General features: G+C 48.5%; 3 protein-coding genes across 4 annotated transcripts in view; all 3 read left to right on the forward strand.

Moving 5' to 3' along the window:
* Nucleotides 1-9,720, forward strand: part of ubr2 (ubiquitin protein ligase E3 component n-recognin 2) — a 23,073-nt gene extending 13,353 nt beyond the window's left edge. For both annotated transcript variants that reach the window (XM_008293838.1, XM_008293837.1), the window contains exons 14-37: nucleotides 242-344; nucleotides 432-480; nucleotides 557-711; nucleotides 1,293-1,395; nucleotides 2,258-2,367; nucleotides 2,519-2,602; nucleotides 2,739-2,920; nucleotides 3,141-3,349; nucleotides 3,436-3,529; nucleotides 3,613-3,774; nucleotides 3,870-3,958; nucleotides 4,044-4,107; nucleotides 4,193-4,341; nucleotides 4,418-4,473; nucleotides 4,722-4,818; nucleotides 4,917-4,984; nucleotides 5,082-5,220; nucleotides 5,312-5,402; nucleotides 5,817-5,947; nucleotides 6,060-6,168; nucleotides 7,252-7,386; nucleotides 7,541-7,711; nucleotides 7,939-8,040; nucleotides 8,384-9,720. In XM_008293838.1, the coding sequence (XP_008292060.1) occupies nucleotides 242-344; nucleotides 432-480; nucleotides 557-711; nucleotides 1,293-1,395; nucleotides 2,258-2,367; nucleotides 2,519-2,602; nucleotides 2,739-2,920; nucleotides 3,141-3,349; nucleotides 3,436-3,529; nucleotides 3,613-3,774; nucleotides 3,870-3,958; nucleotides 4,044-4,107; nucleotides 4,193-4,341; nucleotides 4,418-4,473; nucleotides 4,722-4,818; nucleotides 4,917-4,984; nucleotides 5,082-5,220; nucleotides 5,312-5,402; nucleotides 5,817-5,947; nucleotides 6,060-6,168; nucleotides 7,252-7,386; nucleotides 7,541-7,711; nucleotides 7,939-8,040; nucleotides 8,384-8,525 (2,794 nt within the window). In that variant the 3' untranslated portion in view covers nucleotides 8,526-9,720. The remainder of the gene's footprint in view (nucleotides 1-241; nucleotides 345-431; nucleotides 481-556; nucleotides 712-1,292; nucleotides 1,396-2,257; nucleotides 2,368-2,518; nucleotides 2,603-2,738; nucleotides 2,921-3,140; nucleotides 3,350-3,435; nucleotides 3,530-3,612; nucleotides 3,775-3,869; nucleotides 3,959-4,043; nucleotides 4,108-4,192; nucleotides 4,342-4,417; nucleotides 4,474-4,721; nucleotides 4,819-4,916; nucleotides 4,985-5,081; nucleotides 5,221-5,311; nucleotides 5,403-5,816; nucleotides 5,948-6,059; nucleotides 6,169-7,251; nucleotides 7,387-7,540; nucleotides 7,712-7,938; nucleotides 8,041-8,383) is intronic.
* Nucleotides 9,721-10,539: 819 nt separating this feature from the next.
* prph2b (peripherin 2b (retinal degeneration, slow)) lies at nucleotides 10,540-16,358 on the forward strand. The gene is made up of 3 exons (XM_008293836.1): nucleotides 10,540-11,275; nucleotides 13,737-13,983; nucleotides 16,161-16,358. The coding sequence occupies exons 1-3, from the start codon at nucleotides 10,695-10,697 to the stop codon at nucleotides 16,356-16,358; spliced, it is 1,026 nt and encodes a 341-aa protein (XP_008292058.1). The 5' UTR covers nucleotides 10,540-10,694.
* Nucleotides 16,359-22,948: 6,590 nt separating this feature from the next.
* On the forward strand, nucleotides 22,949-24,771 carry LOC103366182 (potassium voltage-gated channel subfamily G member 3). Its single transcript, XM_008293840.1, has 2 exons — nucleotides 22,949-23,523; nucleotides 24,126-24,771. The coding sequence occupies exons 1-2, from the start codon at nucleotides 22,949-22,951 to the stop codon at nucleotides 24,769-24,771; spliced, it is 1,221 nt and encodes a 406-aa protein (XP_008292062.1).
* Nucleotides 24,772-26,589: the final 1,818 nt, after the last annotated feature.

Below are 26,589 nucleotides of genomic sequence, written 5' to 3' on the forward strand. Positions count from 1 at the left end.
TCTGAAGCAGTAGTTGTAATTTGTGTATTAATTATGTTTGTCCATTTTTCAGGGCAAATCACAATTCCCAGTCCTTTGGTGCCTTTTCATAGTTTGTTCAATGGCCTCCCAGTTCGACTATGCACTTGCATTTTATTATAAATCCACCTTAAAAACACTTACACCATAGCCAGCCAGGTGTGACAGGTCGGGGTCTGCAGTAGTGACTGTAGTACTGTGTGTACTTGCACTGCGTTTACAGGAAACCAGGTGTGACAGGTCGAGGTCTGTATGAACTGCGTCCTGAGTGGAACAAACACTTCAACCTGTACTTCCATCACTACAGCAGAGCCGACCAGTCCAAGGTACTACTGATCGCAGTATTGATCGGGGCGTTGAGCGGGCGTTGAACTGAGTGTTGCCATGGTAACGATGTGTGTGTGATGTTCCAGGCTGAGGAGGCTCAGAGGAAGCTGAGGAGACAGAACGGGGAGGACACAGGTAAACACCTCTGCCTCTAACTTCACAAGTGTTAGCTTTACCTGGTCACCGTGGTAACCCGTCTGTGTGTCGGCAGCCCTGCCCCCCCCTCTCCCGCCCCCCCTCTGTCCTCTGTTCGGCAGCCTGGTGAACCTGCTGCAGTGCGACGTGCTGCTGGCTGTAGAGGGCGCTGTGCTGCAGTGGGCCGTGGAGCCCAGCGGGGGCGGCTGGACGGAGTCCATGCTGCAGAGGGTGAGGCTGCAGCGTTTATCATCTGTATGGACAATATACGACTGCTGGAGGTCACTCAGTGGTACAAGATTTTATCTGCAGGTGTTCAAACATATCAAACCTGCAGCTGTGCTGTAACAGACCTCTAAAGTTCTGTAAGGTTCTGTTTGGACCTCATAGAAGTACGAGCTGGTAAATAGTCTGCCTGTGGTATTTAAAGTGCTGAGTTGAAACCCAGTGACATCCACAGACCTCAGTCCAGGATCAAACCATGTTCGACCACATGATGCAAGAGAAGCACCAGTTTTCACTGCAGTTTGTCACCTCAGCTGCCGGCCTTCATACCAACAGGCTGCTGGTGTTCATCACTGAAGACCAGAAACTTGCAGTGAAACATGAGCCACAGTGAAGAAAAATGACACAAACCGCTCAGAGTTCAGAGGGTTTGAGGGCTTTGTTCATGAATCTGCTCACATTTGAATGACCTGCAGAGGGCGGCATCCTTTGAGCAGAAATGCTTCGTAGGAAGTCTGGAAGGCCTGTTAACTGTGTACTCTGCATGTTCTCTGTGTGTATTCTGTCTACCATGTACACCTGTGCAGGTACTCCACCTGGTGGGCATGGCTTTACTGGAGGAGCAGCAGCAGCTGGAGAACAGCAGCGCAGACGACGACATCACCTTCAACTACACCTGCAAGATCACACGTCAGTACCCACACACCTGTGTGTCTGTGAGGATGGATTTGGTGTTTCTGTATTTTTCCAGTTAGTATTTTGAGCAATTTTCTACTCTGATATTTAGGAGGGTTAAACTAAATCAATAACTTATTAATCAATAACAGGCTTCATTGATACAGTTAGCTGTTACAGCTCAGGGACGCTGTTCATTGACACAGCAGACCATGGTCTACTCACAGTTAAGCTGGTTTTACAACAGCTCTGGTTGGAGGTCCTGAACCTCCTCAGAGTCTCTGTCATGGTCCCGCTGCTGCTAAACTCCCACAATGCTCTCTGCTGCCACCATGAGCTGCAGTCTGTAGACGCCTCCTCTGGTCTCTGCAGGATTAAGCAGTGAGAGGCTCCACCTGGTGGAACAACCAGGTACTGCACCTGGTCGATGATACATTTACTGACATCGTGACCTTCGTCTGCTGCCTTATTGGCTGATGTATTTTTAATCACTTATGTTATTAACAGTAATCATTGATTATTCAGCAACATCCAAAATTTTTGTGTATCAGTGACGTGTTTGTTTTTCATTTGCTGCTACGTCAGATTGTAGATCTTTTTTTTATTGTTATTTTTTTGGGCTTTATTCGACAGGTAAGTGGAGAGGGAGGCAGGAGGGCAGGGACAAGAGTTGGGGAAGGACGTGCAGGGGACTTTAGTTCCTGTTTATGGGTCGTCCGCTCAACCTGTTGAGCTACCGGGTCGCCTCAGACTGTAGATTTTGTAAACAGATGTTGACAAACATAATCACAGTGTGTCTATGTTGTGTGTTTGTGTCGTGTGTTTCTGTTGTCTATTTGTGTTTTGTGTCCGTGTTGTGTTTGTGTTGCGTGTTCAGGTCCAGGTGAAGCTCCCAGTCCTTCAGGAAGTGTCTTGGCTCTGTTGGAAAGTCTGCAGAATGCTCCTCACCTTGAGGTCCATAAAGACATGATCACCTGGATCCTTAAGGTAGATTCTGATGTCACGCTGAGGTCATGCTGATGCTGAAACATGTCTTCATGTTCATTCGCAGATGTTCAGTGTGTTGTCAGAGATTTGTAGATGCTGATTCTCCGGCCTGCTGGCGGTTTCACACATTCAGCTCTTTGTTTGTGTTCAGATGGTGGCGAACATAAAAACGATGAGAGAACGAACGTCGACCTCCTCAACCGTCACCATAAACCAGAACCGAGGTCAGGAAGAGGTGAGACCTTCTCACTGGTACTGCAGCAGTTTACTGACAGACTGGTTCATTAATTGATTGGCTGACAAGTTGAGTGATTGACTGCCTGTCTGGTTGGTTGATTGGTTGATTAACTGATTGATTGATTGCCATGCAGACGGTTAGGGACAAAGACAAGGCGGAGAGGAAGAGGAAGGCGGAGATGGCTCGGCTGCGCAGAGAGAAGATCATGGCTCAGATGTCTGAGATGCAGAAACATTTTATTAACGAGAACAAAGAACTGTTTCAGCAAAGTCTGGAGGAGCTGGAAGCCTCAACGTCTGCTGCTGTCGAGCACAGGTAACCACCTGTACAGCACCTGTAAATAACTACTGCTGCTGAGCACGGACAGCTGCTTTACACACCTGTACACACCTGTACACACCTGTATAAACATGTACATACCTGCTGCTGCCAAGCCCAGGTTCACACCTGTATACACCTGCTGTGATTTGAAATGAATTTGACCGCCAACAATATTTTCAAGGAGAATGGTAAAATGTCCTTTCCTCCCTTCCAGTCCTCCCAGTTTGGAGCTCACCTGTGTGTCTCAGGTGTGTGTTGGTCCCAGAAGGCTGGGTGGGGCTGAGCGCCGTCAGCTGGTCACCTGCATTCTGTGTCAGGAGGAGCAGGAGGTCAAAGGTCACGGCAGAGCCATGGTGCTTGCAGCGTTCGTACAGAGATCCACCATTTTGTCCAAAGACCGTAGTCGCAACCTGCCTGACCCAGGTGGGCGGGGCCACACTCTGACATCATACAGGCAGTTACCAATCCGTGTGAGTGATATCTAGTAAGTACGTAAACATGTGTTTCAGAACGCCATGATCCTTTGTTCATGCACCCCGACCTGTCTCTGGGGATTCACACCGCCAGCTGTGGACACATCATGCACGCCACCTGCTGGCAGAGGTAAGGCACTGCAGCTGCATGTTGTCAAACTAGCCGCCCACAGGACTGCCACACCTGATCACACTGGATGTCTGTGTGCTCAGGTACTTTGAGGCGGTGCAGCTAAAGGAGCAGAGACGTCAGCAGCGACTGAGAGGACACACCAGCTACGACGTGGAGAACGGCGAGTTCCTGTGTCCTCTGTGCGAGTGTCTGAGCAACACTGTGATCCCTCTGCTGCCGCACACACCCTCACCTGACCGCAGGTACACTCACCTGACCACAGATATGCTCACCTTACAACAAGTATATACTCACCTTAACACAGGTACGCTCACCTGACTGGCTCTTTTTTCCCCAGTGTTGAGCATCCCAATCTGGAGGCGTGGCTTAAGATGACCAATCAGCAGATAGTAGCACTACACTCCTCCCACAGGAAGCAGTCTGACGGTCAGTCACCTGTCAGTCATGTAGAGGGCGATAGGCCCGCCCCCCTGTACATGTCTGTTCATGATCCAGGTGTTGTGTGTTCCAGGTGCAGCAGAGGGGGCAGAGCCTGCTGCTGTCCCTGATGGATTCAGAGTGGACTTCACTCCACCGTGAGTCTGCCGCTGTTTGTGTTGATCCTGACCAATAACCTTCTGATGTGACAGTGATGTCAGTGGTCATGTGATTCATCCTCAGGAACCCGTTCTCCAGCAGCATCAGCGAGATGATCACCACCTTCAGCATGTCCACCTACAAGGTGGGACTGAAGGTAAACCCCAACGAGCAGGATCCCCGAGTCCTGGTGCTGAGCTGGTCGACCTGCGCCTACACCATCCAGAGCATAGGTAAACACACACCTGACAGGTAAACACACAGGTACAGGTTTTTACAGATGTGCTGACAGTGAGTTGTTTTTTGCAGAGCGCCTCCTGATGGACGAGGAGAAGCCATTGTTTGGAAGTTTACCTTGCCGACAGGTAATACACTGAGAAGGTAGTGGTGTGATCGGACAGGACAGCAGAGGGGAGGAGTTTAAACTTACCTGATGGGCGCTGCTATAGCTCACCTGGTTGAGCTGGCGTCCCATGAACAGGGGCAGTAGTCCCAGACACAGCGGTCGTGGGTTCGAGTCCCGCTCATGACCCCCGTTGGTCTCCTCCCCTCTCCTGTTTCTCTCTGCCCTGTCTAGTAAAAAACTTGCCTGATGATGTTTGTTGTGCTGCAGGACGACTGTCTGAGCTCTCTGACCAGGTTCAGTTCAGCCTGTTGGACTGCAGCTCCACTCACAAGTGTTCACACTCACTTCATCAGACTGCTTGCAGGTACAACACACCTGCTCAACACAGTGACACTCAGTGAATAGCTGGTTAAGGTGTATCGGTTTGTCATCGGTGTGTAATTGGCGTGTTATGTGCTGCAGCTCTGGTTCAGGACTCTCAGGTAGAAAGCACACCTTGTATCCTCAACATCGACATGTTTCACCTGCTGGTGAGTTTAACTTCTTCACATCCAGTTTAACCAGTCGACATCCAGCTTCAGTGAACTTTGAATCCAGTTAACTTTGAGTTTCTTCGTGTCTCTGCAGGTCAACAGCGTTTTGTCCTACAGCTCCGTTCACAGTCTGGACCAATCAGGACGAAGCGTGGTGGACTCGGGGCACCTCCACCTCCTTCATCTGGTCACTGTCGCTCACATGGTTCAGGTCCTGCTCACCTCCACCACAGGTGACTTACACACACACTGAATGTAGATATGTATGAAAGTGACGCAGCTCTGGCTCACCTGTCTGTGTGTGTCTCACCTGTGTGTGTCCAGAGGAAGTGTGTATGGACCAGGACAGTGGAGGATCAGAGGAGGAGGAGCTCACCTGTCAGCTCTACAGCACGCTTAGGAAACACCTGGGCAGGTAAGCATACTACAACACACACACACACACACACACACACACACACACACGAGCACACAGGTGAGTCACTGTTACTACCATGTTTTATTGCAATGTTTGATTAGAAGCAGATTGATTGATTAATTTGGTTGATCAGCAGCTTTCTCAACCTGAAATAATTTCTGAAGAAGAAAAATGTTTAAATGAAAGAATAAATCATTGTTGAGTAAAGATTCAATAAACTGATTGATCTGTGGAAGATAAGTTCATAGTGTATCAATAAACCCAAACATGAAGAACTCAGTGACGACTGAACACTATCACTGTATTGATCACTGATCTGTCAGTGTCCTGGAGATTCAGATTTACCTGAATTTACCTGAGAGCAGCTTTAACATAAACACACACCTCTCTGTCTGTGTGTGTGTTGATCAGTGTGTTACCTGAAGTGTCCTCTGGGTGGCAGCTGTGGCGTTGTGTTAAAGCTGGCGTCCTGCCGTTCCTGCGAGCTGCTGCTCTCTTCTTCCATTACCTGAACTCTGCAGCGCCCCCTGCCGACCTGCTGGGTAACAGCGTGCACCAACACACAACAACAACAACACAACACTGTGTAACAATGCAGCTCAGACTGTTATTTGCATTTTCTACAAATTACACGTGTGTGTGTGTGTGTTGTAGTTGCAGGTCCTTGTCAGTGGGAGGCGCTGTGCAGCTACCTCAGTCTGCCCTCCAACCTGCTGCTGCTGCATCACAACAACCTCACACTGCTGGAGCCGTTCATACACAGGTAGCACACACACACACACACACACACACACACTTCAGAGATAATGTATGGACAGAGAGACTGTGGTCCAGAAAACTGAAGAAGAGGAGATGCCTCTTACAGCCTTGGCTGTGCACCATCTGTTACCATGGTGATCCAAATGGCAACATCAGTTACCATGGTGATCCAAATCCCAACATCTGTCACCATAGTAATCTACACTATATTGCCACAAGTACTTGGACGTCTGCCTGTACACGTACATGAACTTTAATGACATCCATCCATCTTAGTCGTGGCTCTAATTCCTCCCAGAGGCATTCTGTTGGGTTGAGGTCAGGAGTCTGTGCAGGCCAGTCCAGTTCCTCCACATCCATGTCTTTATGGACCTTGCTTTGTGGTGCAGTCATGCTGGAAGAGGAAGGGACCATCTCCACAAAGCTGGGAGCATGGAACTGTCCAAAATGTTGTGGTACACTGAAGCATTCAGAGTTCCTTTCACTAGAACTAAGGGGTCAAGCCACCCCTGAAAAACAATCCCCCCTCCACCAAGCTCTACACTTGGCACAATGCAGTCAGGCCAGTACCGCTCTCCTGGCACCACCAAACCCAGACCGGTCCATCGGACTGCCCGACAGAGGAGCGTGAGTCATCACTCCAGCGGTTGGTGATGTAAGGCTTTGATGCTGCTGCTCGACCATGGAAACCCATTCCATGAAGCTCCGCTGACCCCGCTCTGTGGCTGTACGTGGCCTCCCAGATCATGGCTGCGTTCCTGTTGTTCCCAGTTGCTTCCACTTCGTTATAATACCACCGGCTGAGTCTTTCACAAGTGTTTGTAGAAGCAGTCTGCGTGCCGAGGTGCTTGATTTTATACACCTGTGGCCGTGGAAGTGATTGGAACACCGGAAGGGTGTCCCAGTGCTCTGGTCAGTGTAGTGTCGCTGTGCAGCGTTGCCATGGTGATCTAGCAGATCCTACCAGCCCCCCGGTGACCCTGAAAACTCTTCATACCTGCTGACACGGCCATTGTGGTTCAACATGTCACTGACCTCAGGACTTCACATGTATACTTTAAACCCACCTGTGTTTGTGTGATTTCAGGTGGTGTTGTCATCCAGGTGTGAGGCAGACGCTGCAGGGAGGCGGAGTCATCATCAGGTTCCCCAGAGAGTCGAACCGCCTGATCGACCTGCCGGAAGATTACAGCGTCCTGATCAACCAGGCGTCCAGCTTCACGTCAGTACACACACACACACACACACGCACACACACACAAACACACAGTAAATGTGTAACATGTTCGTCTCTTTAGCAGAGGATAAACTACATCCTCTGCTGCTGCCTGTATGTGCAGGTGTTTTAAATCTACTTTGCTGTGTTACCTGTGCAGGTGTCCTCGGTCAGGTGGAGATAAGTCCCGTGCTCCCACGCTGTGCCTGGTCTGCGGCGCCATGCTGTGCTCTCAGAGTTACTGCTGTCAGACGGAGGTGGACGGAGAGGATGTTGGCGCCTGCACCGCCCACACCTTCACCTGTGGAGCCGGCCTTGGCCTCTTCCTCAGGTAATGTACCTGGAGCGCTCGCTTCCGACACTGGAAGTCATTATTGTGTTTACCTGTAGTTCACAAAAAAATGTCACACACCTGGAAAGAGCTGTGAGTTGACGAACTCTGCAGGTAATCCTGCTCTCACCTGTGAAGTTTACCTTCTAACGCAGATGCTGATTGTTGTGTGTGTGTGTGTGTGTGTGTGTGTGTGTGTGTGTGTCCGTGTGTCCGTGTGTCCACAGGGTCAGAGAGAGTCAGGTGTTGTTTGTAGCTGGTAAAACTAAGGGCTGTTTCTATCCTCCACCGTACCTGGACGACTACGGAGAGACGGACCAGGGCCTCAAGTACGTACCTGAGTTGGTTTGTTTGTTTTTGATGGTTTGTTTGTTTGTTTGTTGCAGGCGGGGGAACCCCCTCCACCTGTGTTTGTATATTTATTGTTTGTTTGTTTGTTGCAGGCGGGGGAACCCCCTCCACCTGTGTTTGTATATTTATTGTTTGTTTGTTTGTTGCAGGCGGGGGAACCCCCTCCACCTGTGTTTGTATATTTATTGTTTGTTTGTTTGTTGCAGGCGGGGGAACCCCCCCCCACCTGTGTTTGTATATTTATTGTTTGTTTGTTTGTTGCAGGCGGGGGAACCCCCTCCACCTGTGTTTGTATATTTATTGTTTGTTTGTTTGTTGCAGGCGGGGGAACCCCCTCCACCTGTGCTCGGAGCGCTACAGGAAGATCGAGCGTCTGTGGCGGCAGCATGGCGTCGCTGAGGTCATCGGTCACGCTCAGGAGGCCAATCAGACGCTGGTCGCCATTGACTGGCAGCACCTGTGATGGTTGGCTAGGCTCCGCCCCCTCGCTCAGAGACACGTACACTGATTGGCTCTCAGCTTTCTCCCCACCCCTTTTTTAATGACCTTCCCTGAATAAACCAATCAGCTTCCTGCAGCGCAGCGCTCCAATCAGCTTTCAGGGATTTTTCAGGTGTTTGACCTCTAACGACTCCATGTCTCAGTCCACCAATCAGAGAAAGGCAGTCTCGCTGATATCATCATCCTGCTCAGACTGAAGCCCCGCCCACCGGCCATGTCACTCAGGTGGAATGACAGGTCGGACGCCACCGCTCAGGTTTCTGATTGGCTGTCTGCGACGAAGACGGAGCGAGACCCCCATGATGCATTTTTCTGATGGCCAATCACAGAGTGCCGCTTTCTGTGTATCCATGGCAACAGAAGTGTTGAGCAGTAACAACCAGTTCCAACATGAATCTGTTTATTCAAGAAACACCTGAACAACAGTCAGCCAATCAGAACGCTTTACCTGTAAACTGGGTCCTTGCTCTGCTGTCTATTGATTAGTTTCATTATTGATTGATCATCTGTCAGAAAGCAGCAGCTCACATGACCTCCAAGCACGCCGTGACCTCAACAGCTGTCAGACCGATTAGTGATTAGTTATTGATCTGTTTGGATAATAATTGATTGATGTTGTCATGTGAGAAACTCAGTCAGCTAATTGGTTGACTGAGTGACTAATCGGATCGATTGATTAATTTACTGGTTCATTCAGCTGATCGATCAGCTGATCAGACGATGGCTGCAGCTGCAGGCGGATGTTGGTGTGTGTTGATCTCCATGGCGACAGAGTGAGGCGAAGAAAACTGATCAATAAATCAGCTGTTTGAGTGTTGAAGAGTGGAAACGTATCCAACCACATATCAGAGCTGCGTATTGACGAGGATTGATCGGTGGTTTTAGTTGAGTTGTTTTATTTAAGAGGTGATTGGTGGCGTGCTGTGTGATGTCACTGTTTTATGTTCTCACTTTATTTAAACGTCAGATTTTGTTTAAAGAGCGAAAAACGTTTAAATAAAGTTTTTTGTTTGTAGTTTTTTATGGAGGTCAGCTGATCAACGGCATGTTGGCTTCATTTATCACACGTGATGTTAATATGTGAATTCTGTATAAACGACTACATGTATGATAATATTGTATAAGAACCAGAAAACCAATAAAAAACTTTAAGACAACCTCATCGTGCTGTCAGCTGCAGTAAAGAAGTTCCTGACGAATGAGGATTCTTCTGATAATACATTATTATTTCATAACGTTTATTTAATGTTACAGGGAGTTTTATCTGTGAGTTTGTAGTTTAGTCAGCTGCTTTGTATTTTCTGTTCTTTGAATTTGAACGATTTATTTACAGCAAACATTAGGCGTGGATAGTTAAAAACCGTTGCATGGCTGTGGGATAAGGCATCCTTATTCATGTGAGCTGATTCTTACTGTGGACGACTGTCAGCTTTAATCAGGTTACCTTCACTTTGCTTTTGTCAGTTTCATGGCAAATAACAAATGGAAAAAAATACGACCTTAAATGTCCAAATAAAATCTAGATCGAGCAAAGAATCTCAAAAAAATGAAACGTAATGGATCGGACGGTCTGTTGCTATGGTAACAGCCTCCCTTTGTGCTTCTTCCTGCCTCCTTAGAAGAACTTTCTGTTTGTTCTCGGCCAATTGGAGAGCAGAGACCTTCTTTCTGTGGCGGAGGCTCACCTGTGCGGAGGTGAGGCAGGTGAGTGTAGAGGAAGCTGCTGCTTAGCATCAAACCAATTATCAGTAAGATGGCGGATTAGAGGCGGCGGCTGATCTGCTGTAATGAGATCAGAGCTGCTCGAGGCTTTAGGGTGACGTGTTGCTGCTCGCGCTCATTCACACCTTCACGCTGCTGCAGGACGCTGCAACCACTCAGCCGCCGCCGGCTTCAGGACTCGCTTCCATGGCAGACCCCCCTCAGCGGTATGGACTGTCCTGACCTGCAGCTCGGCATTATGGGTCTGAATCCAAGAGTTGTGACCGAGTCGTGTTCAGCTGCTTCTTCCTGGACCGGATTAAAGCTTTGAAACTGACGGATTCTCAAACTGTGTGGACAAAGCTGTTTCATATCGATTCCTGACATTTAGTGACTTGAGTAGTTTTGCTGAGTTTTAAGAGACGACAAAATGCCGTTCATGCCGGTAAAATTCAACCTGCAGAAGCGGGTGAAGCTGGCTCAGGGCCTATGGATGCTCTACTGGCTCTCCGTCATTGTGGGCATCCTCATCTTCAGCCTCGGCATCTTCTTCAAGATCGAGTTGCGCAAGAGGAGTGAGATGATGGACAACAACGAGAGCCACTTGGTGCCCAACCTGCTGATGCTGGTGGGCATGGTGGCCTGTGGGATCAACGCCTTTGGGGGGAAAGTCTGCCACGACTCTCTGGACCCCATCAAGTTCTCCAAGTGGAAGCCGTTGCTGAAGACATACCTGCTGCTGTGCTGCGGCTTCAATGTGCTGCTGCTGCTGGTGGCGCTGCTCTGCTTCCTCATGCAGTTCGCCGTGTACCTAGCGCTGGCCGAGGGCCTGAAGAACGGCATCAAATTCTACAAGGACACGGACACGCCGGGCCGCTGCTTCATGAAGAGGACGCTGGACATGACGCAGATTGAGTTCCGCTGCTGTGGCAACAACAACTTCAGAGACTGGTTCGAGGTGCAGTGGATCAGCAACCGCTACCTGGACATGAGCAACGACGTGGTCAAAGAGTGAGTACCGACCAGAACCGATGAGTCCACTGGTGTCAATCCATCACCAGCTATTGATCGAGCTGCCTCTGTTCTAGCTGGTCTTTGTGATCAAAGATCATCTCATCATAGATCAATGATCTGATCTTCGTATCGAGTCTTTATATGAGTTTAATGATCGCTTTGCCGCTGACAGTTACAGCCGTTTCTTATTTCTAACCTTCCCCAAACAAATTTTATTTGTCAGAATTTTGTCTCAAACTGGGATCATCTCTGAGCTCCCTAATCCTGGTTTGAACCTGCAGTGTTACCTCAGCATAGAACTTTATGGTGTTTTTAGATAAATCTCACATTAAACGTTCAGAGCTTTCAGTGAGTGCAGTTCAGAGCTCAGCGGAGGATCAATGAGGAATTAGGGAGGTGAAAGTTACCGTGCAGGTTTCTGCTCTCTAAGACTATAATCTGTCAGGATCTGATTCTACTGCAGCTGACATGACAAGGTTAAAGTAAACCAGAGCTCCATTCTCCCACCAGGAGGCAAAGCGCAGAGCTGCAGACGTGATGTCGGGTATGATCGCTGACTGCAGCTCTGAAGCGTGTTCGACTTCAGTGTTCGCGTGTTTCCATGTCGTGTTTTTGTGTTAATGCGTTTAAGAGATATTACTCGCTCCCTGAGATGATTATTTCCCATGATCCAGTTTTAACCTCCTGCCAGTGCTGTGTCTGTCAATCAGTCGGAAGCCCCGCCCCTTCACGAGGAACACCAGTGACATCACAAGTGGGAAAACAAATGTAAATCTGATTTTTTTGATCACGACAGAAACTTTAACGGACAAACAGATAAATCCTCAGGATGTTCTCTGGAATTCAATTAAGTTCAATTTTATTTATATAGCGGCGATTCACAACACACGTAATCTCATAAACAGAGAAGCCAACAATCCACAGGTTCCTTTGGACTCCCTTCAAGCAGCACTGGGCGACAGAAGTAACCAAAACCCTGCTTTAGAAGCAGAACCAGGCAAAGGGAAGGTGGCCATCTGCCCCGACCAGGACGGGCTGGGGAGGGGGCAGCAGGACAGCAGATGGAGAGCAGCAACAGAGCAGAGCCATAAATATTCTGGAGGTCTGTGAGAACACAACCTGTAGATCAGAGACGTGAAGCTCCAGATCCAGAGAACAAACACAGAATTAATTAATGTAATGTTGGTGTATAACTGTATGGAGAGGAGAGGAGCCCAGTGCATCATGGGAGTCCCCCGGCAGTCTGAAGCTACAGCAGCATCACTGAGGGACAGTCCAGGTGATCCTGAGCAGCTCTAACTATCAGCTTCATCACAGAGGAACGTTTTCATCCTGACCTTAAAGCACAGAGGGTGTCTGCCTCCAGAACCCAGACTGGGACCTGGTCCACAACAGAGGAGCTGATAGCTGAAGGCTCTGCCTCCCATTCTGGTTCTGGAGACTCTGGACCCACCAGTAGACCTGCAGTCTGAGAGCGAAGGGTTCTGTTAGGATGATACGGTACCATGAGGTCTGTAAGGTCACATGGAGCTGCTCATGGAGAGTTTATATGTTAGAAGCAGGATTTAGATTCTATCCTGGATTTTACAGGAAGCCACTGAAGAGAAGCTGATACAGGAGACATCTGATCTGGTACTGGTTCCTGTCAGAACCCTGCTGCAGCATGTTGGATCAGCTGGAGGGTTCTGAGAGAGTTACTGGGACATCCTGATAATAAGGAACTACAACAGTCCAGTCTAGAAGTTCTGAATGATGGACTGGTTTCTCAGCATCACTCTGAGACAGGATGCTCTGATGTTTACAGTGTTACGTAGATGGCAGAAGATCGTCCTACAGACTGGTTCTGTATGTCTACTGAAGGACATGTCCTGGTCAGAGATACCTCCAAGGTTCTGTACGGTAGAACTGGAGGCCAAGGCGATGCCATCTAGAGCAGCTGTCTGGTTCCAGAGTGTTTCTGAGGTGTTTAGGGCCAAATACAAGAACCTCAGTTTGTCTGGATGTAAATGAAGGAGATTCCAGATCATCCAGACCTTAATGTCCTTCAGACATGTTGGAGTCTGACCAGCTGATTGGTTTCATTTGACTTCATAGATAAATATAGCTGCGTATCATCTACATAACAGTGGAAATGTCTGCAGTGCTTCCTAATAATGTTGCCTAAAGGGAGCATGAACAAGGTAAATAATATAGGTCCTAACACAGAACCCTGTGGACCTCCATCACTAACTCTGCTGCGGGTGGAGGAACCATCATTAACATGAACAAACTGGAATCTGTCTGATAAATATGATGTAAACCAGTTTAGTTCCTTTAATCACAATGACATGCTCTGGTCTCTGTAATTAGATGTTATCTTACTGTACAAGTTCTTTAAGAACCTGAATGTCTCTGAGTGGTTCTGAAGGACGGCTGACTAACCCCTCAGCCTGACTGATGTTCTGTTTTTGTCCTTCAGCCGTGTCCTCAGTAACGTGGAGGGGAAGTATCTGATGGACAGCGTCCCGTTCAGCTGCTGTAACCCCGGGTCGCCACGACCTTGCATCCAACACCACCTGACTAATAACACCGCCCACTACGACTACGACCACCGCACCGAGGAGCTGAACATCTGGGTCCGTGGCTGCCGCGAGGCGCTCTTCTCCTACTACAGCAGCATGATGAACAGCATTGGGGCGCTCGTCATCCTCACCATCTTCCTGGAGGTAAGAGCCCGCCCCCATCCCACTTCAGCCAATAGGCAGCCAGCCTGGGTCACTCAGTCGCTTCAAGGAACAGTCAGTGGAATGTTCTACATGCTATTGTGTCGGAGCATCGGATTGGTTCAGCTCACGTCTCTCAGTAAATATGAAGCCTCAGTCAGCAGCTGATTAGCTTAGCTTAGCATAAAGACTGGAGCAGATGAAAACAGCTAGCCTAGCCATGAGCAACGCTAACAAATTCCTGCTGCCAGCAGCACTGAAGCTCCCTGATTAGCATGTTTGACAGGGTTAGTCGGGAGTCCCGCCTCCAGGTGTTTACACCTGTCAGCTGTGTTTGTCAGAGACATTTCAATAAGCCAATGAGGCGACAAAGCTGACTCTTCTTCTTCTCTGGAGGAAGATTTTTGTGTCCACCTCCTGAAGACTTCAACCGTCACTACTTTTACCTGCTGACCAGGTAATTGCATTGGAAGCATCTAATTGGCCAGGAGGGCAGGGTTGTTGGAAGGGCTGCTTTTTTTGGGACTTTTATCTAAAAACAGAATAAAAGAGGTTAATTATTTAATTTAAACATGTTTAAGTGAAACTGGGAGCCAAACGTGCTGCTCACCTGCTGAGTGAATCCACAGAAGACTTTCTCCTGGAGGTGAATGCAGGATAACGTCCGTTCTTAATCTCCTGATTTGAAACGAGATTATTGTGGCAGCACACCTGCAGCAAATTAAGTGAAGTGACCTCAAAAACACCAGGTTAATAGCGTAATTGATTAGTGGGTGATTAGCGTTAGTGCTAATGTTCCTGCTCAGGCTGTTTTTCAAACATATTGGACATTTTTTTATGAAACTGAACAGCCAATTAAAATATTTTTACATTAATTTACTGAAGCAGTTTTCCGTCAGATGAAGTTCAGCTTGTGACACTCTATCACAGTAAAATGTAAACTATGGTGTCGGCGTTCTCTGGCGGTTTGGCCGTTCGTGCTGCGATCGTACGTGACTCCTGCTGCTGTGACTCGGACTGTTGATTGGCTGCTGAGGTGGAGGCGCATTAAGCTGTCGAGCAGCGGTCAGGCTCACAGGGGATCAGAACTATTCTGAGGGGGTTAATCTACCTGCAGCTGCTGGAGATTGCATTCTGGGAAGATCAGGACAGTTCCTGAGAGGCAGAAGCGATTTGGTATGTGGGTCAAAACAACAACTTTGACCTGAAGGCTTTAAAACCAACATCCTGAACTCAATCAGTCCCAGAGAGCTGAAGGAGGTGAAACACCTGAACCTGGGCTGCTTCAGCTTCCACGGGGTGGAAATAGCGTCTTACCCCCAAGCAGCAAACTGTCGACAGTGTCCCAGTGCTGCTTGGCTAAAGGCTTAGTGAAGGTTTTTATAGCTCAGTAAATGACTAAATGAACAGAAGAGGTAAAACTACGAAGGGAAACAGACCTGAGGGTGCAGCCCAATGAAAGAAAATCATAGAAAGGTCAGCACAACCAATCCAAGGCAGCTCAAAACTACAAGTAACAACTAAGAACTGATCACAAAAACGCACTTTAGCTGATCAGCTGCACTGCTAAGCTGCTGCACACTTTGCTGCTGTCCAATCAGTGGACAGCGGTCCAATCAGTCACAGCGGTCCAATCAGTGGACAGCGGTCCAATCAGTGGACAGCGGTCCAATCAGTCACAGCGGTCCAATCAGTGGACAGCGGTGGGCGAAGACCAAAGTTCTGTCCGCTGTCTTTTCTTTAACACTTGTCTCTGATGGAGAACGTCATGAGGTGGAGGGAACGTGAAGAGTCGATGAGATGATGTGTGGTATATGAAAGAAACCACTTTGGGCCGAAACATGAAAACTGGTCTGATTGAAATAAAACAAAGTTAAAGGAATAAACAGTCCTTCGAGGAAAACAGGACTCTGAGCAGCTTCTTTTTGAAAGTAACTAGACGATGACTAGAGCTCAGAAAGTAGCAGCACTCAGATTCCTTATAGTTAATAACACACTTGTGCACACCAGGTAGGTTGATGAGCTGATACCTGAGGTCACACTCTGAGGTCCTGGCAGGAACCGAGCACTCAGGTCACATCTGAAACACCTGCACCTTTAGCCAATCATAGCTTCTCACTGCTAGGATGTCACATGATGCGTACTGAGTGTCGCCCTGTCTGTGTGTGTGTCTGTGTCAGTCGGTGGACATGGCGGGCCTGAAATACCTGTGCACGGCTCTGGAGACGATGACGGATCCGGAGAACCCGGAGTGCGAGAGCGAAGGCTGGCTGCTGGAGAAAGGTGTCAAGGAGACGTTTGCCGACATGCTCAGCAAGGTGAAGACGATGGGGAAGACCAACCAGGTAGAGGAGGGCGGGGATGCACCTCAGGCGTGATAGCCCCGCCCACCATGGAGGACTGAGGCCCCCCCTCCCCTCACCACCAACCGCCACCTCCCCCCCAACAAGGGAGAAGCAGGAGAGTTCACCTGTTGTGTTCAAATGCCATCATACATGTGTTTTCACACACACACACACACACACACACACACACACACACTTGTTCAAAGTGAACAAGTCATTTAAAGATGTGGATATTTTCTGTAAATATGTTGAACAAAGTTTATTTTTAATCTACTGCTGTAACTAAAACAACTGGTCAGGATTGAAATTAAGTTAGCGCCCTTTAATACGAGCTGTCAGGCCTGACGCAGGTCTTCATCTGAGCCCAACTCATGGAACTCGCTGCTGAACAGCTAAAATCTGAGAGTTAAAACTTTGCAGTTCCACAGTTTGTCCAGCAGAGAGCGCCAAGCATGAAAATAGCTCTTTTTACATTTGGAGGATTTTTGCCAAACGTGTTGTTTACCTGAAAAACAAACGTCTCAGTACCGGTCGGCCTCTGTCCCCTCGCTGTTCGACCTCTGATGGCGGTGGGTGGCATGGAAACAGACGGCCTAACATCCAAAAGAAACAACTCAAAGCTCAGCAGTGCCACTTCTGACCAGCAGGAGGTAAAAACAGACTTATATTCACAGGAGCTAGCAGCTGTCTAACATATGCAGAGGTAAATTCACCTATACACACAGGTGTGCTACGAATACATACAGCTGTATACACAAAGTACATATGGGGTAAATGTGGGTATAAGCAGGTATATATAGGTGTAAATACGGGTATAAGCAGGTATATATAGGTGTAAATACGGGTATAAGCAGGTATATATAGGTGTAAATACGGGTATAAGCAGGTATGTATAGGTGTAAATACAGGTATATAAAGGGGGATTCATGAATTTTTCTTTGTCAGCATCTTTTTATCATTTTCTTTTTGGAGCAAACCACTTCTTTGGCATGTTGTGTATTTTGTTGTTAAACTGAGCAGCTAGCTAACATAGCTAATGATGATGCTACCATCTGCAGATACTGGACTGAGCCTGGCAGACTGAGTTCAGGGCAAACATGTGGCCGTCTGGTTCCCTGTCGGGGTGATGGTGGTTCAGACCCAAACACGAGTGTTTTTTACTGTAAAACTGCAGCCAAACCAACCGACACACAGTGAATGAATCCTAGTGTTTGCTGAGTGTACCAGGCAGGAAGCAGCTTCACAGCGTGCAGCTCTGTGGTCAGTTCCTTAGTTCAGTCGTTTAGTGATTCAAGTTTTCAGTTACAGCTGTAAAATTTGTATGTTTCTGTTTGAGAGTTGTGATGTTTTCAGTCTGATGTTGTGGGTTGGATGGAGCTTGTAGTCGCTGTGTACGATAAAACCTATAAAAGATTGTGACACCTAACTGCCTGACTCATCTTTCGTAAACTTATTTATTCTCATTTCCAAATCACACAAAGCCTCAGTGCTGCATCAGAGGAACCTGAGACGTGGCTGTAGATCCTCCTCCACTCAGAGGTGTCGCTCCAGTTTAATGTTTTCCTTCATTCTTCCCTGAAAGCTTCTTCTCTGTCCAGAGTGTGACTCTGATCCTTCAGCTGGATGCTGAGTCTGGTCCTGGAGATCTGCTCTGCTGGAGCTCATCCTCTGCTCGATGAAGGTCTGTGCTCTGAACTTACCAGACAGAAAACAAGATAGCACCACGCTGTCAGACATTCAGGATCAGGAACAACGACATGCGAGAAAGAGAACAGCTTGGGTTGAAGGTTTCTGTGGAACTCTCTTGGTGATACCTCCACCCAGTTGGACCTGCATGAAACCTGCCTTCATGTGATGTCACCTCACTTTTTACACATTTACCTTCATCTGAGGCAGTGGAGACCATCGGACAACCACCACAACAGAACCAGCCTCACCTCAGTCAGAACTGACCCTGCTGGACCTGGGCCATGGATTCTCCTGGTTCCCTCTCTGTGGAGAACCTCTACATGGAGGAGGTGGAAAAAGAGCCCTGGGCTTGTTCAACTGAACAACTTCAGCCTCTGGTCCAGATATGTGGACAACACCTGGGTCACAATCAGAACCACAGAAGTAGAACCTTCACAGAGCAGATGAACTGTTTGGACAGAACCATCAGGCTCCCAGGGAGGATGTCTGGAGAGCAAAGGATGAAGCCTCAACACAGAAGACAACAAACCACCAGCACTGTGACACACAAACTGGTTCATCCTGAGGCTGAAACAGCAGCTGAGCAGTGATGTGTCTGCGGTCCAAAGCAGCCCGGAGAGCACAGACCTTCATCGAGCAGAGGATGAGCTCCAGCAGAGCAGATCTCCAGGACCAGACTCAGCGTCCAGCTGAAGGACAGAGAAGAAGCTTTCAGGGAAGAATGAAGGAAAACATTAAACTGGACCGACACCTCTGAGTGGAGGAGGATCTACAGCCACGTCTCAGGTTCTGACAGGTCCACCACCATTTCTACCTCAGAGCCTGAGAGTCTTGGGTCAGTAACAATGAGTTGAGATTTGTGAGTGAGAATTGAACCTGGATTCTGCACCAGTCAGCTAGAACTGAGGAAGCCTCTTGGATGAAGGTGAAACGTCTTCAAGAACCAAAAACACGTCTGGCTGCTTCCACAGAGTTCTGAGGATCACGGTGGTCTGGAGCTTCCTCCGATGTCTCACAGTGTTTAGTTTAGTTTTGATTCCAGTGTTTCTACAGCGTGCAGGTCATGACAGCAGCTGAGCAGATAAACAGTTAATCAGCTCAGAGGAACAGATTAACCTCCCTGATGTCAGCTGAGCGCCAACGATGACGCAGGGAGGAACCTGGGGGTCCTGGGGGGCGGAGCCAAGTCCAGGTCCTTTAAAGGACAAGTTCACTGCTGCAGCCACAGCGATGCACACAGACGTACAGACTGAACATTCACAGTCGTTCACACTGCAGGTTCAACTGAACAGACTGACTGCAGACGTGGAAACCAGACTCATCTCAGCGTGGTTTCAGTTTGAAGGTCCGTCGCTGCGTATGGCGTCGCCTTCAGTGACCGCAGTCTGATGGACGGGCTGCAGAGGGTCAGCGGCCGGTCGAGAGCTGACTGAGGAGATGAACAACGATCAGAGATTAAAGTGAAGCTGAGGAGCAGATTTACTCTCTGATCCTTTTAACGCAGCACGCAACGCTTCTACCTGCAGCAGGTCAAGGTGAGGCGGGTTCCTGTCTTCAGGACATTCTGCACTTCTTTAGCTTTGACTGCACAACTTCTAATGGAGGCGACTTTTTAAAAACGTTTGTTGTCCAACAACACAGACACCAGTGACCTCGTGGTGCCACCACAGTGAGAGCAGCGTGACAACGTTAACTTAGAACCACAGATTGGATCGACTGATATTTGAACCTTCCATAATGTCACACACACGTTTCCTGCAGAAGCTCCGCCCTTTGCCATAATGACAGCACCTGACTCCTCCCACTGCCAACAGTGGAGTCCGGGTGTGATGTGAACTGTCAGTCAAAGACGCCACGCCCTTAATTATCCATTACTTTAAGCCTTAATACAATCCAAAGAAATCAGTTTAATCGAAAATTCCCCACCTGTACAGGTGTCATGAGTGAGTGTGTCCCGACTCCATCTAAGTCTCCTGATTGGTTGGTTCATGTCAGGCGTCTCAGGCTTCAGTCATTCGTTTTTAAGAGAAGTTAATCAACTAGAGGACGAAGAACTGCAGACAAACGTCCTCTGGTGGTTCCTGTTGATGCTGAGAGGGTCTCACTGCTGATTGGTTGAAGATGTTGTCATCCAGCAGCTTCTTCTCCTCTCCAGCATCATCAACAACAACATGAAGTTCTCCAGATGTTCTGGCAAAACAAACCTCCATTGTTCTGGTTCCTACACAGAACCAGAGTTAATCCAGAAACAGCTGGTTCTGAGGTTTGAACTATTCAGGCTTCCTTTGTGTGAGTTGACTTGACAAAAACCAAACTCCACTCAGATATCAGAAGGTGCTGATCAGCTGACTCTGAGGCCTGGCTGCCGTTCTGCCCTCCGACCACCACCTCATGCGCATCCACACCAGGTAAGGTGGTGAAGTGTGTTGCCCAAGGACACAACCACCATGACACAGGTTACAGGGCGGAACCAAACCGCCGACCTTCCGATCACTGACCGACCCGCTCCACCAGCTGAACCACAGCCGCCACCAGGATTACCGTCACAACAAATGTTTTCACAGAGATAAAAGTGAAAGAGTCCTGCTGAAACAACAACCTGCTGACAAACACTGAAGTCCTGATTCAGAGCTTAAAGTTGGTCTGATTGATTTATTGATCACCTGAGAGGAGGTCTCACTCTGTTGGAGGTGATCACAGTTACCAGGTAACCCTAACCAGGACACAGCTGATCAGGCAAACAGAGAAAACTAAAAGAAGCCAAAAAACAAACCCTTTTCTAGTCCATTAGGATGTTAGTTTATGAGCCCTGTCAGACGTTGACTAGAGTCTAATGTTCACATGCTGTGTTCAGACCGTCTGTCTACCTGGAGAACACACCTGGTACCGATGCCTTACCATCACACTGTTTTTTTAATGATCTGAACCACCAGAAACATCTTCACGTGTTGCTCTCATCAGCCTCCCCAGAGACTAAACCAGAATGACTGCTGAGTTAATGATGTGCAAACGTCCCTTTAAGAGACTGAACCTGAAGGCAACACTTTGAGTCCTGTCTGATTCTTCTTATGAACCGTTTTAATGTGACCATCAGAAGAGAGAAGGTTCCACGGCGTCCTGCTCAGACCAGCCATGAGCCAATCACAGTCATCGCTGCATCAAAACACTCAGAAATAACTTTCAGTCACTGAGAACGTGGTTCAACTTTCTAAGATTTCTTTCTTGGCAAACTGAATTGTCCCCAAACTCTAAATGAGTTTACACTGAATTACTGGCAGCTTCCAGGTTTGATCCGTTTGTCCGTCAATCTCAGAACATATTACATGCAATGTGGTTTCTACTTTCCATGAACTCCATTCACGTCCCAGCTTTGTGTGTTCTGTGTCGTCTTCTCATAATAAACGTTCATAAATGTACGTTCAGTGTCTCGACGGTTTGTTGTTCACGTTTCAGTCTCTAAACCGTAAAGATTCCAGCTTCCAGCTTTTCAGAGTCACCTTTAATCATTTCCATGATTCCTCCTGAACCTGTCCTGGAGCTCCGTGCACACAGTTCTGTTCTGATCCAGATTAAAGAGGCTGAACCTGGACTTTCTTGGTTCTGGTTAAAACAGCGGACTTCTGCACAGTCTGAAACAGACGGATGGATTCTCCCAAACCACTGCTGCAGTAATCCAGACATGATGAACTGAGAGCATGTAAATCGCTCTCCGTGTCTTTACAAGTCAACACAGACCAGATTTTAAAAATATTCCTCAGATGATAAAACGTGACGGTAATGTTGTGGTTCACACATCCTGGAAACGTCTCACTACAGTCCTTAAGTAGTTTATTAATGTCACGTATGTGAGAAATAAACATTTGCTTTTGGAACTCAGTTGAGAAAGAGATCGGACCGAACCAGAGCGATGTGAACAAAAACCTGCTAGTGCACAGTTTGTCCAGCAGAGGGAGGCGTTCCTGCAGAACCAACTCTGAGTTCTTCAGCTCATTATTCATGTCTGCCTCTGATGTTGACTGAAACATGAAATCCCTGTGATGTGCATGAACTGTTTCATTGGTGGAGATGATGGAGATAATGAGATCTGAAGTGCAGGAAGAACACAAGAGGACGAGGAGAGTCGGAGGGATGCTGAGGAGGTTCTGGTTCAGTTTGTGAATCAAAGTGTCTCCAGCTCAGACTGTTTGAATCATCGACTGATCCTCCTCCTCTCAGACAGGAGGAAGAGGAGGACGGAGAGGAGGAGGAGGAGGAGGAGGAGGAGGAAGATGCTCTGCTGCTGCTCTTCACATTCAAGACTGAAAAGAAGCAAAGCAGAAGTCAAACAGGATCCTCAGCTGTGACTGGGAGGATTTAAAGCTCGTGTTCAGTGATTTCTGAGTGAGAATGTGAAGAGTGAAATCACAGCCGAGTCTGTTCAACCGTCTCCAACTGCAGCAGCTCAGACGTGAAACATTCGCTCTGTGGTTGGATTTTGGCTCAGAGTTTGCCTGGAAATATCCTCTGATGCAAGAAGAGCGACCATTCAAACTCAGCCATCAGTGATCAGCAGAAATCTGGTTAGTTTCTCACAGGTTCTCTGTTTCCTTCTAGCTGTGAAGAAAAGATGTTTCCAGGGAAGATAAAAATGTTCAGGATGAAAGAAAACTACACGTTGAAGTTTGGAAACAGCAGCAGCTGGTTTCAGTAACAAAGACGAACATTTGGAAGCAGCTTCCGTCGGCTAGATTGTGTTTTCACAGAAGATGGAGTCTGGCAGAGGTCTGACTTTGCTGTAAGCAGCAGCCAACATCTCCCACAGACAGAAGCTGCATGTTGTTATTAACAAGAAGACAGCAAGAAAGAGACTCTCCATGCTTGGATCACAGCAAAGGAAGTTTGAGAGCAGCCTGTGGTCTCATCAGCAGGGGACAGAATCTGGAAACCGACTAAAGATGAAGATTGGAAGTAGTCTTTGCACCCTCAATGTTGGGGGTCGCAGGTTTTCCTTCTCAGCAGAGCTCATGAAGCGCCTCCCTCTCAGCAGACTCAGCCGGCTGCATCTCTGCGTGTCAGAAAGCGAGCTGCTGGAGCTCTGCGACGACTACGACCGCGACAGGAACGAGTTCTTCTTTGACCGCCACTCGGAGGCCTTCAGCTTCATCATGCTGTACGTGCAGCACGGGAAGCTGCGCTTCGTGCCACAAATGTGCGAACTGTCCTTCTACAACGAGATGCTGTACTGGGGCCTGGAGAGCGCCGACCTGCAGCCCTGCTGCCAGCGCCGCCTCGACGGCCGCATGTCCGACTGCTTCGTCCATTACTTTCCTGAGGAGGAGCCGCGAGGCCCCGAGGAGCCCAGGAGCCGCTGGCTGGAGAGGATGAGGAGGACGTTCGAGGAGCCGACCTCCTCGCTGGCGGCGCAGATCCTCGCTTCAGTGTCGATGCTGTTCGTGGTCATCTCCATGGTGATGCTGTGTGCCAGCACCTTACCGGACTGGACGGCTGCCGAGACCATGGACCAGCAGAGGTAAGACATGTGGACGAACATGTATGACACATGTTCACCCTGGTTCCACGTGCTTTGTGTGTTTGACTGTGAATGATTCTGATTCGCAGACATAAGATGCATTTATAAACCTGCATCTTATGTCTTTAAAATGCCCCCAGAACAGGAACAACAAGCCCCTAAAAACACAAAACAGGAAGAAGAAACAAAGGAGACTTGGTCCAGAACAGGCTTCGTTTTCAGTCAGTCAGGTTGTGGTGATTCTTTGGCGTCAGCTGGCATCGGCCATGTTGATGCTGTCAGAAACAGCTGATCAGTGCTTTATTCAGAAAAAGTGTTTCCGCCTCTCTTGAAGCTCAGCAACTGATTCTTAGAGAGAGAGCAGGAAAACTATTTGGTGAAACTTTCTTTTCTTGTCTTTTTCTGATTCCATGAACTTTTTTGAATGTTCTGCTTGAAAATGTGGAGAAAGTGTCTTCATGGACACACAGATACTGAAGCTTCAGATTGTGAATCTCATTGGTCCTACGCCTTCCTACAGCGTGCAACAGCTACGACTGGATCATCTTGTCTGTAACGTCATTGTCTGTCTTTGTTTCTCTCTGATTGGCTCCTCTCTGCAGGATCATCGAGGCGGTTTGCATCGGTTGGTTCACAGCTGAGTGCGTCATCCGTTTCCTCGTATCTCGCAATAAGTGGGAGTTTGTCCGTCGTCCTCTCAACATCATCGACCTGCTGGCCATCATGCCGTTCTACATCTCTGTGACTGTCACATTCCTGACGGGCGAGGACTCCCAAATGCAGCGGGCCGGCGTTACGCTGCGTGTCCTGCGCATGATGCGGATCTTCTGGGTGATTAAGCTAGCACGTCACTTCCTGGGCCTGCAGACGCTCGGCCTGACGCTGCGTCGCTGCTACCGCGAGATGGTGATGCTCCTCATCTTCATCTGCGTCGCTATGGCGATCTTCAGCGCGCTGGCCCAGCTGCTGGAGCACGGCCTGGACCTGGAGACTGGAAATCAGGACTACGCCAGCATCCCCGCCGCCTGCTGGTGGGTCATCATCTCCATGACAACAGTGGGGTACGGGGACATGTACCCGGTGACGGTGGCGGGCCGAGTGCTGGGCGGCCTCTGTGTGTTGAGCGGCATCATCCTGCTGGCGCTGCCGATCACCTTTATCTACCACAGTTTCGTCCAGTGTTACCACGAGCTGAAGGTGCGCTCGGCCCGCAGACACCGGGCCGCACCGGCCGAGTACATCCACTGACCTCAGCTCTGCGCTAATGAGAAGAGTCGCAGCAGGAAGGAATGTTCTCACACATCAGAGCGTCCTGTCCCAGGATGTGTCTGTCCGTTGGCTCACAGGTGAACCAGGTGAACCAGGTGTCGCCTCCCAGTCCGACCTGCCGATGAGTGAGACATGCTCTGCAGGTCTGAAAGCTGAAGTCTTCACTCTGCTTGTCCTTTGTTCTCATTAATAGTTAAAAACAAGTCCAATTAGTCTGGTTCACCTTTCTTGTCCCTTTACGTTGCTGCCTTTGATCCCGAGTCAGAACACCGTCTGGGTTTGTAGGTCTGATGACTGTTCTCTCTCACCAGATGTTTGTGGTCTAACATGCCAGTAGAAGCTGATGGAGGTAACGCTGGTCAGGTAGTCCGTGAGTGAACCATCAGCCTTCCTTTTCAGAGGTATTTCTGGGTGAACGCACAGCGTCTGGCGGAGGTCTGCTTTCAGGATGTTTGGTTCCTGAGCCCGGACACCAAACACAGAACACCAAGACCCAATGACTGCTGCTGGGGCAGATTTTAGAAGTGTCCCTTTGTGTTTCAGCCTCCAGCACACTAAACAAGAGCATCAACAGGAAACCGTTCATTACATTTATCCGACCACTCATGAATTTGTGTTGAAGTTTCCCAAACAGGACTGTGTAATCTGATAAAACAGAGTCAGTGTTCTCACAGAGATCTGAGTTTTTACCTCCCACACAGCTGTGTGCAGCCTCAGGTGAAATTCATAGAAACTCACTTTATTCTCCAAGTCCATGGACTCTAAATGTGAGGAGATGAAGTAAATGAACAGGTTTTCCCTCCAGATGTACATCTACCTTCAGTAGCGCTGGAACATCTACTCCTCAGTTCTGCGATCCGACTGACAAACTCCAGATGAGGAACTAAACCTGCAGCAGGTCAGGTAATGAACTGTATGCCAGACTGAGGTATCCTGCAGCGCCCCCTCAGGACGGACTGTGCATCAGAGCGATGGGATGTCGGTGGTATGACTGGATGCTGTCCTTGGTTTCCACAGCAACAGCAGACTCAGAGACGGGAAGTTGAGGTGTTGGAAACATTCGGGTTGAATGTGAGGACAGAAGAGCTGCTGCAGTGTGAAATATCTCACTTCTCCTCCTTCTATGTGAAATACTGCAGGCTTTAAACCAGTGGTTCTCAAAGTTTTTCTCTCAGGCCCCCCTTCAGCAGACAAAAACTTTCAGGTCCCCCCTCGCCTTAAATAATCATGAAATGAGCCAAGTTTAGATTTAGTGACAGTGAATAAACATCATGAGCAGTCAGAAGGTGACGACATGTTCAGTGATCAGTACAAATGACAATCTGTAAATCTGTCCTCCTTCAAAAACAGGAGAAAGTCCCTCTGCTAGAACCACAACACATCAGAACCCAACACAAACACACCAACACGCTTCAACACAGAAACATAGGAAACGTCTGGTGACATTGTGCAGCACATTGTGATCAGTGCAAAAACAGGAGGAAAATGCAGATATTTGGCCGATGAACAAGATGAACAAGCCGATGTGTGACACCATTAGTAGCTGAATGAGCCTCTTCTGCGCTGCACACGGGCTGCAGACTTGATACTGCCAGTCTCAAATCATGAGCAGCGCTGAGCTTGGATCTGGACCGACATGAAGCACTCCGAGGTCTCTCCTCACCTCCCACCACATTCGCTGTGAAGCCCAGAGCGAGATCAGCCTCGTCGTATTTTCTTGACTTTGTATCTTGTTTGTCTCCTGGTCGCCTGTTTTCCTTTTCGTCCCGGTCAAACACTTCTCCATCCATCATCTCT

This window comes from Stegastes partitus, unplaced genomic scaffold, assembly GCF_000690725.1.
Source record: "Stegastes partitus isolate 25-593 unplaced genomic scaffold, Stegastes_partitus-1.0.2 Scaffold915, whole genome shotgun sequence".
NCBI lineage: Eukaryota > Metazoa > Chordata > Actinopteri > Pomacentridae > Stegastes > Stegastes partitus.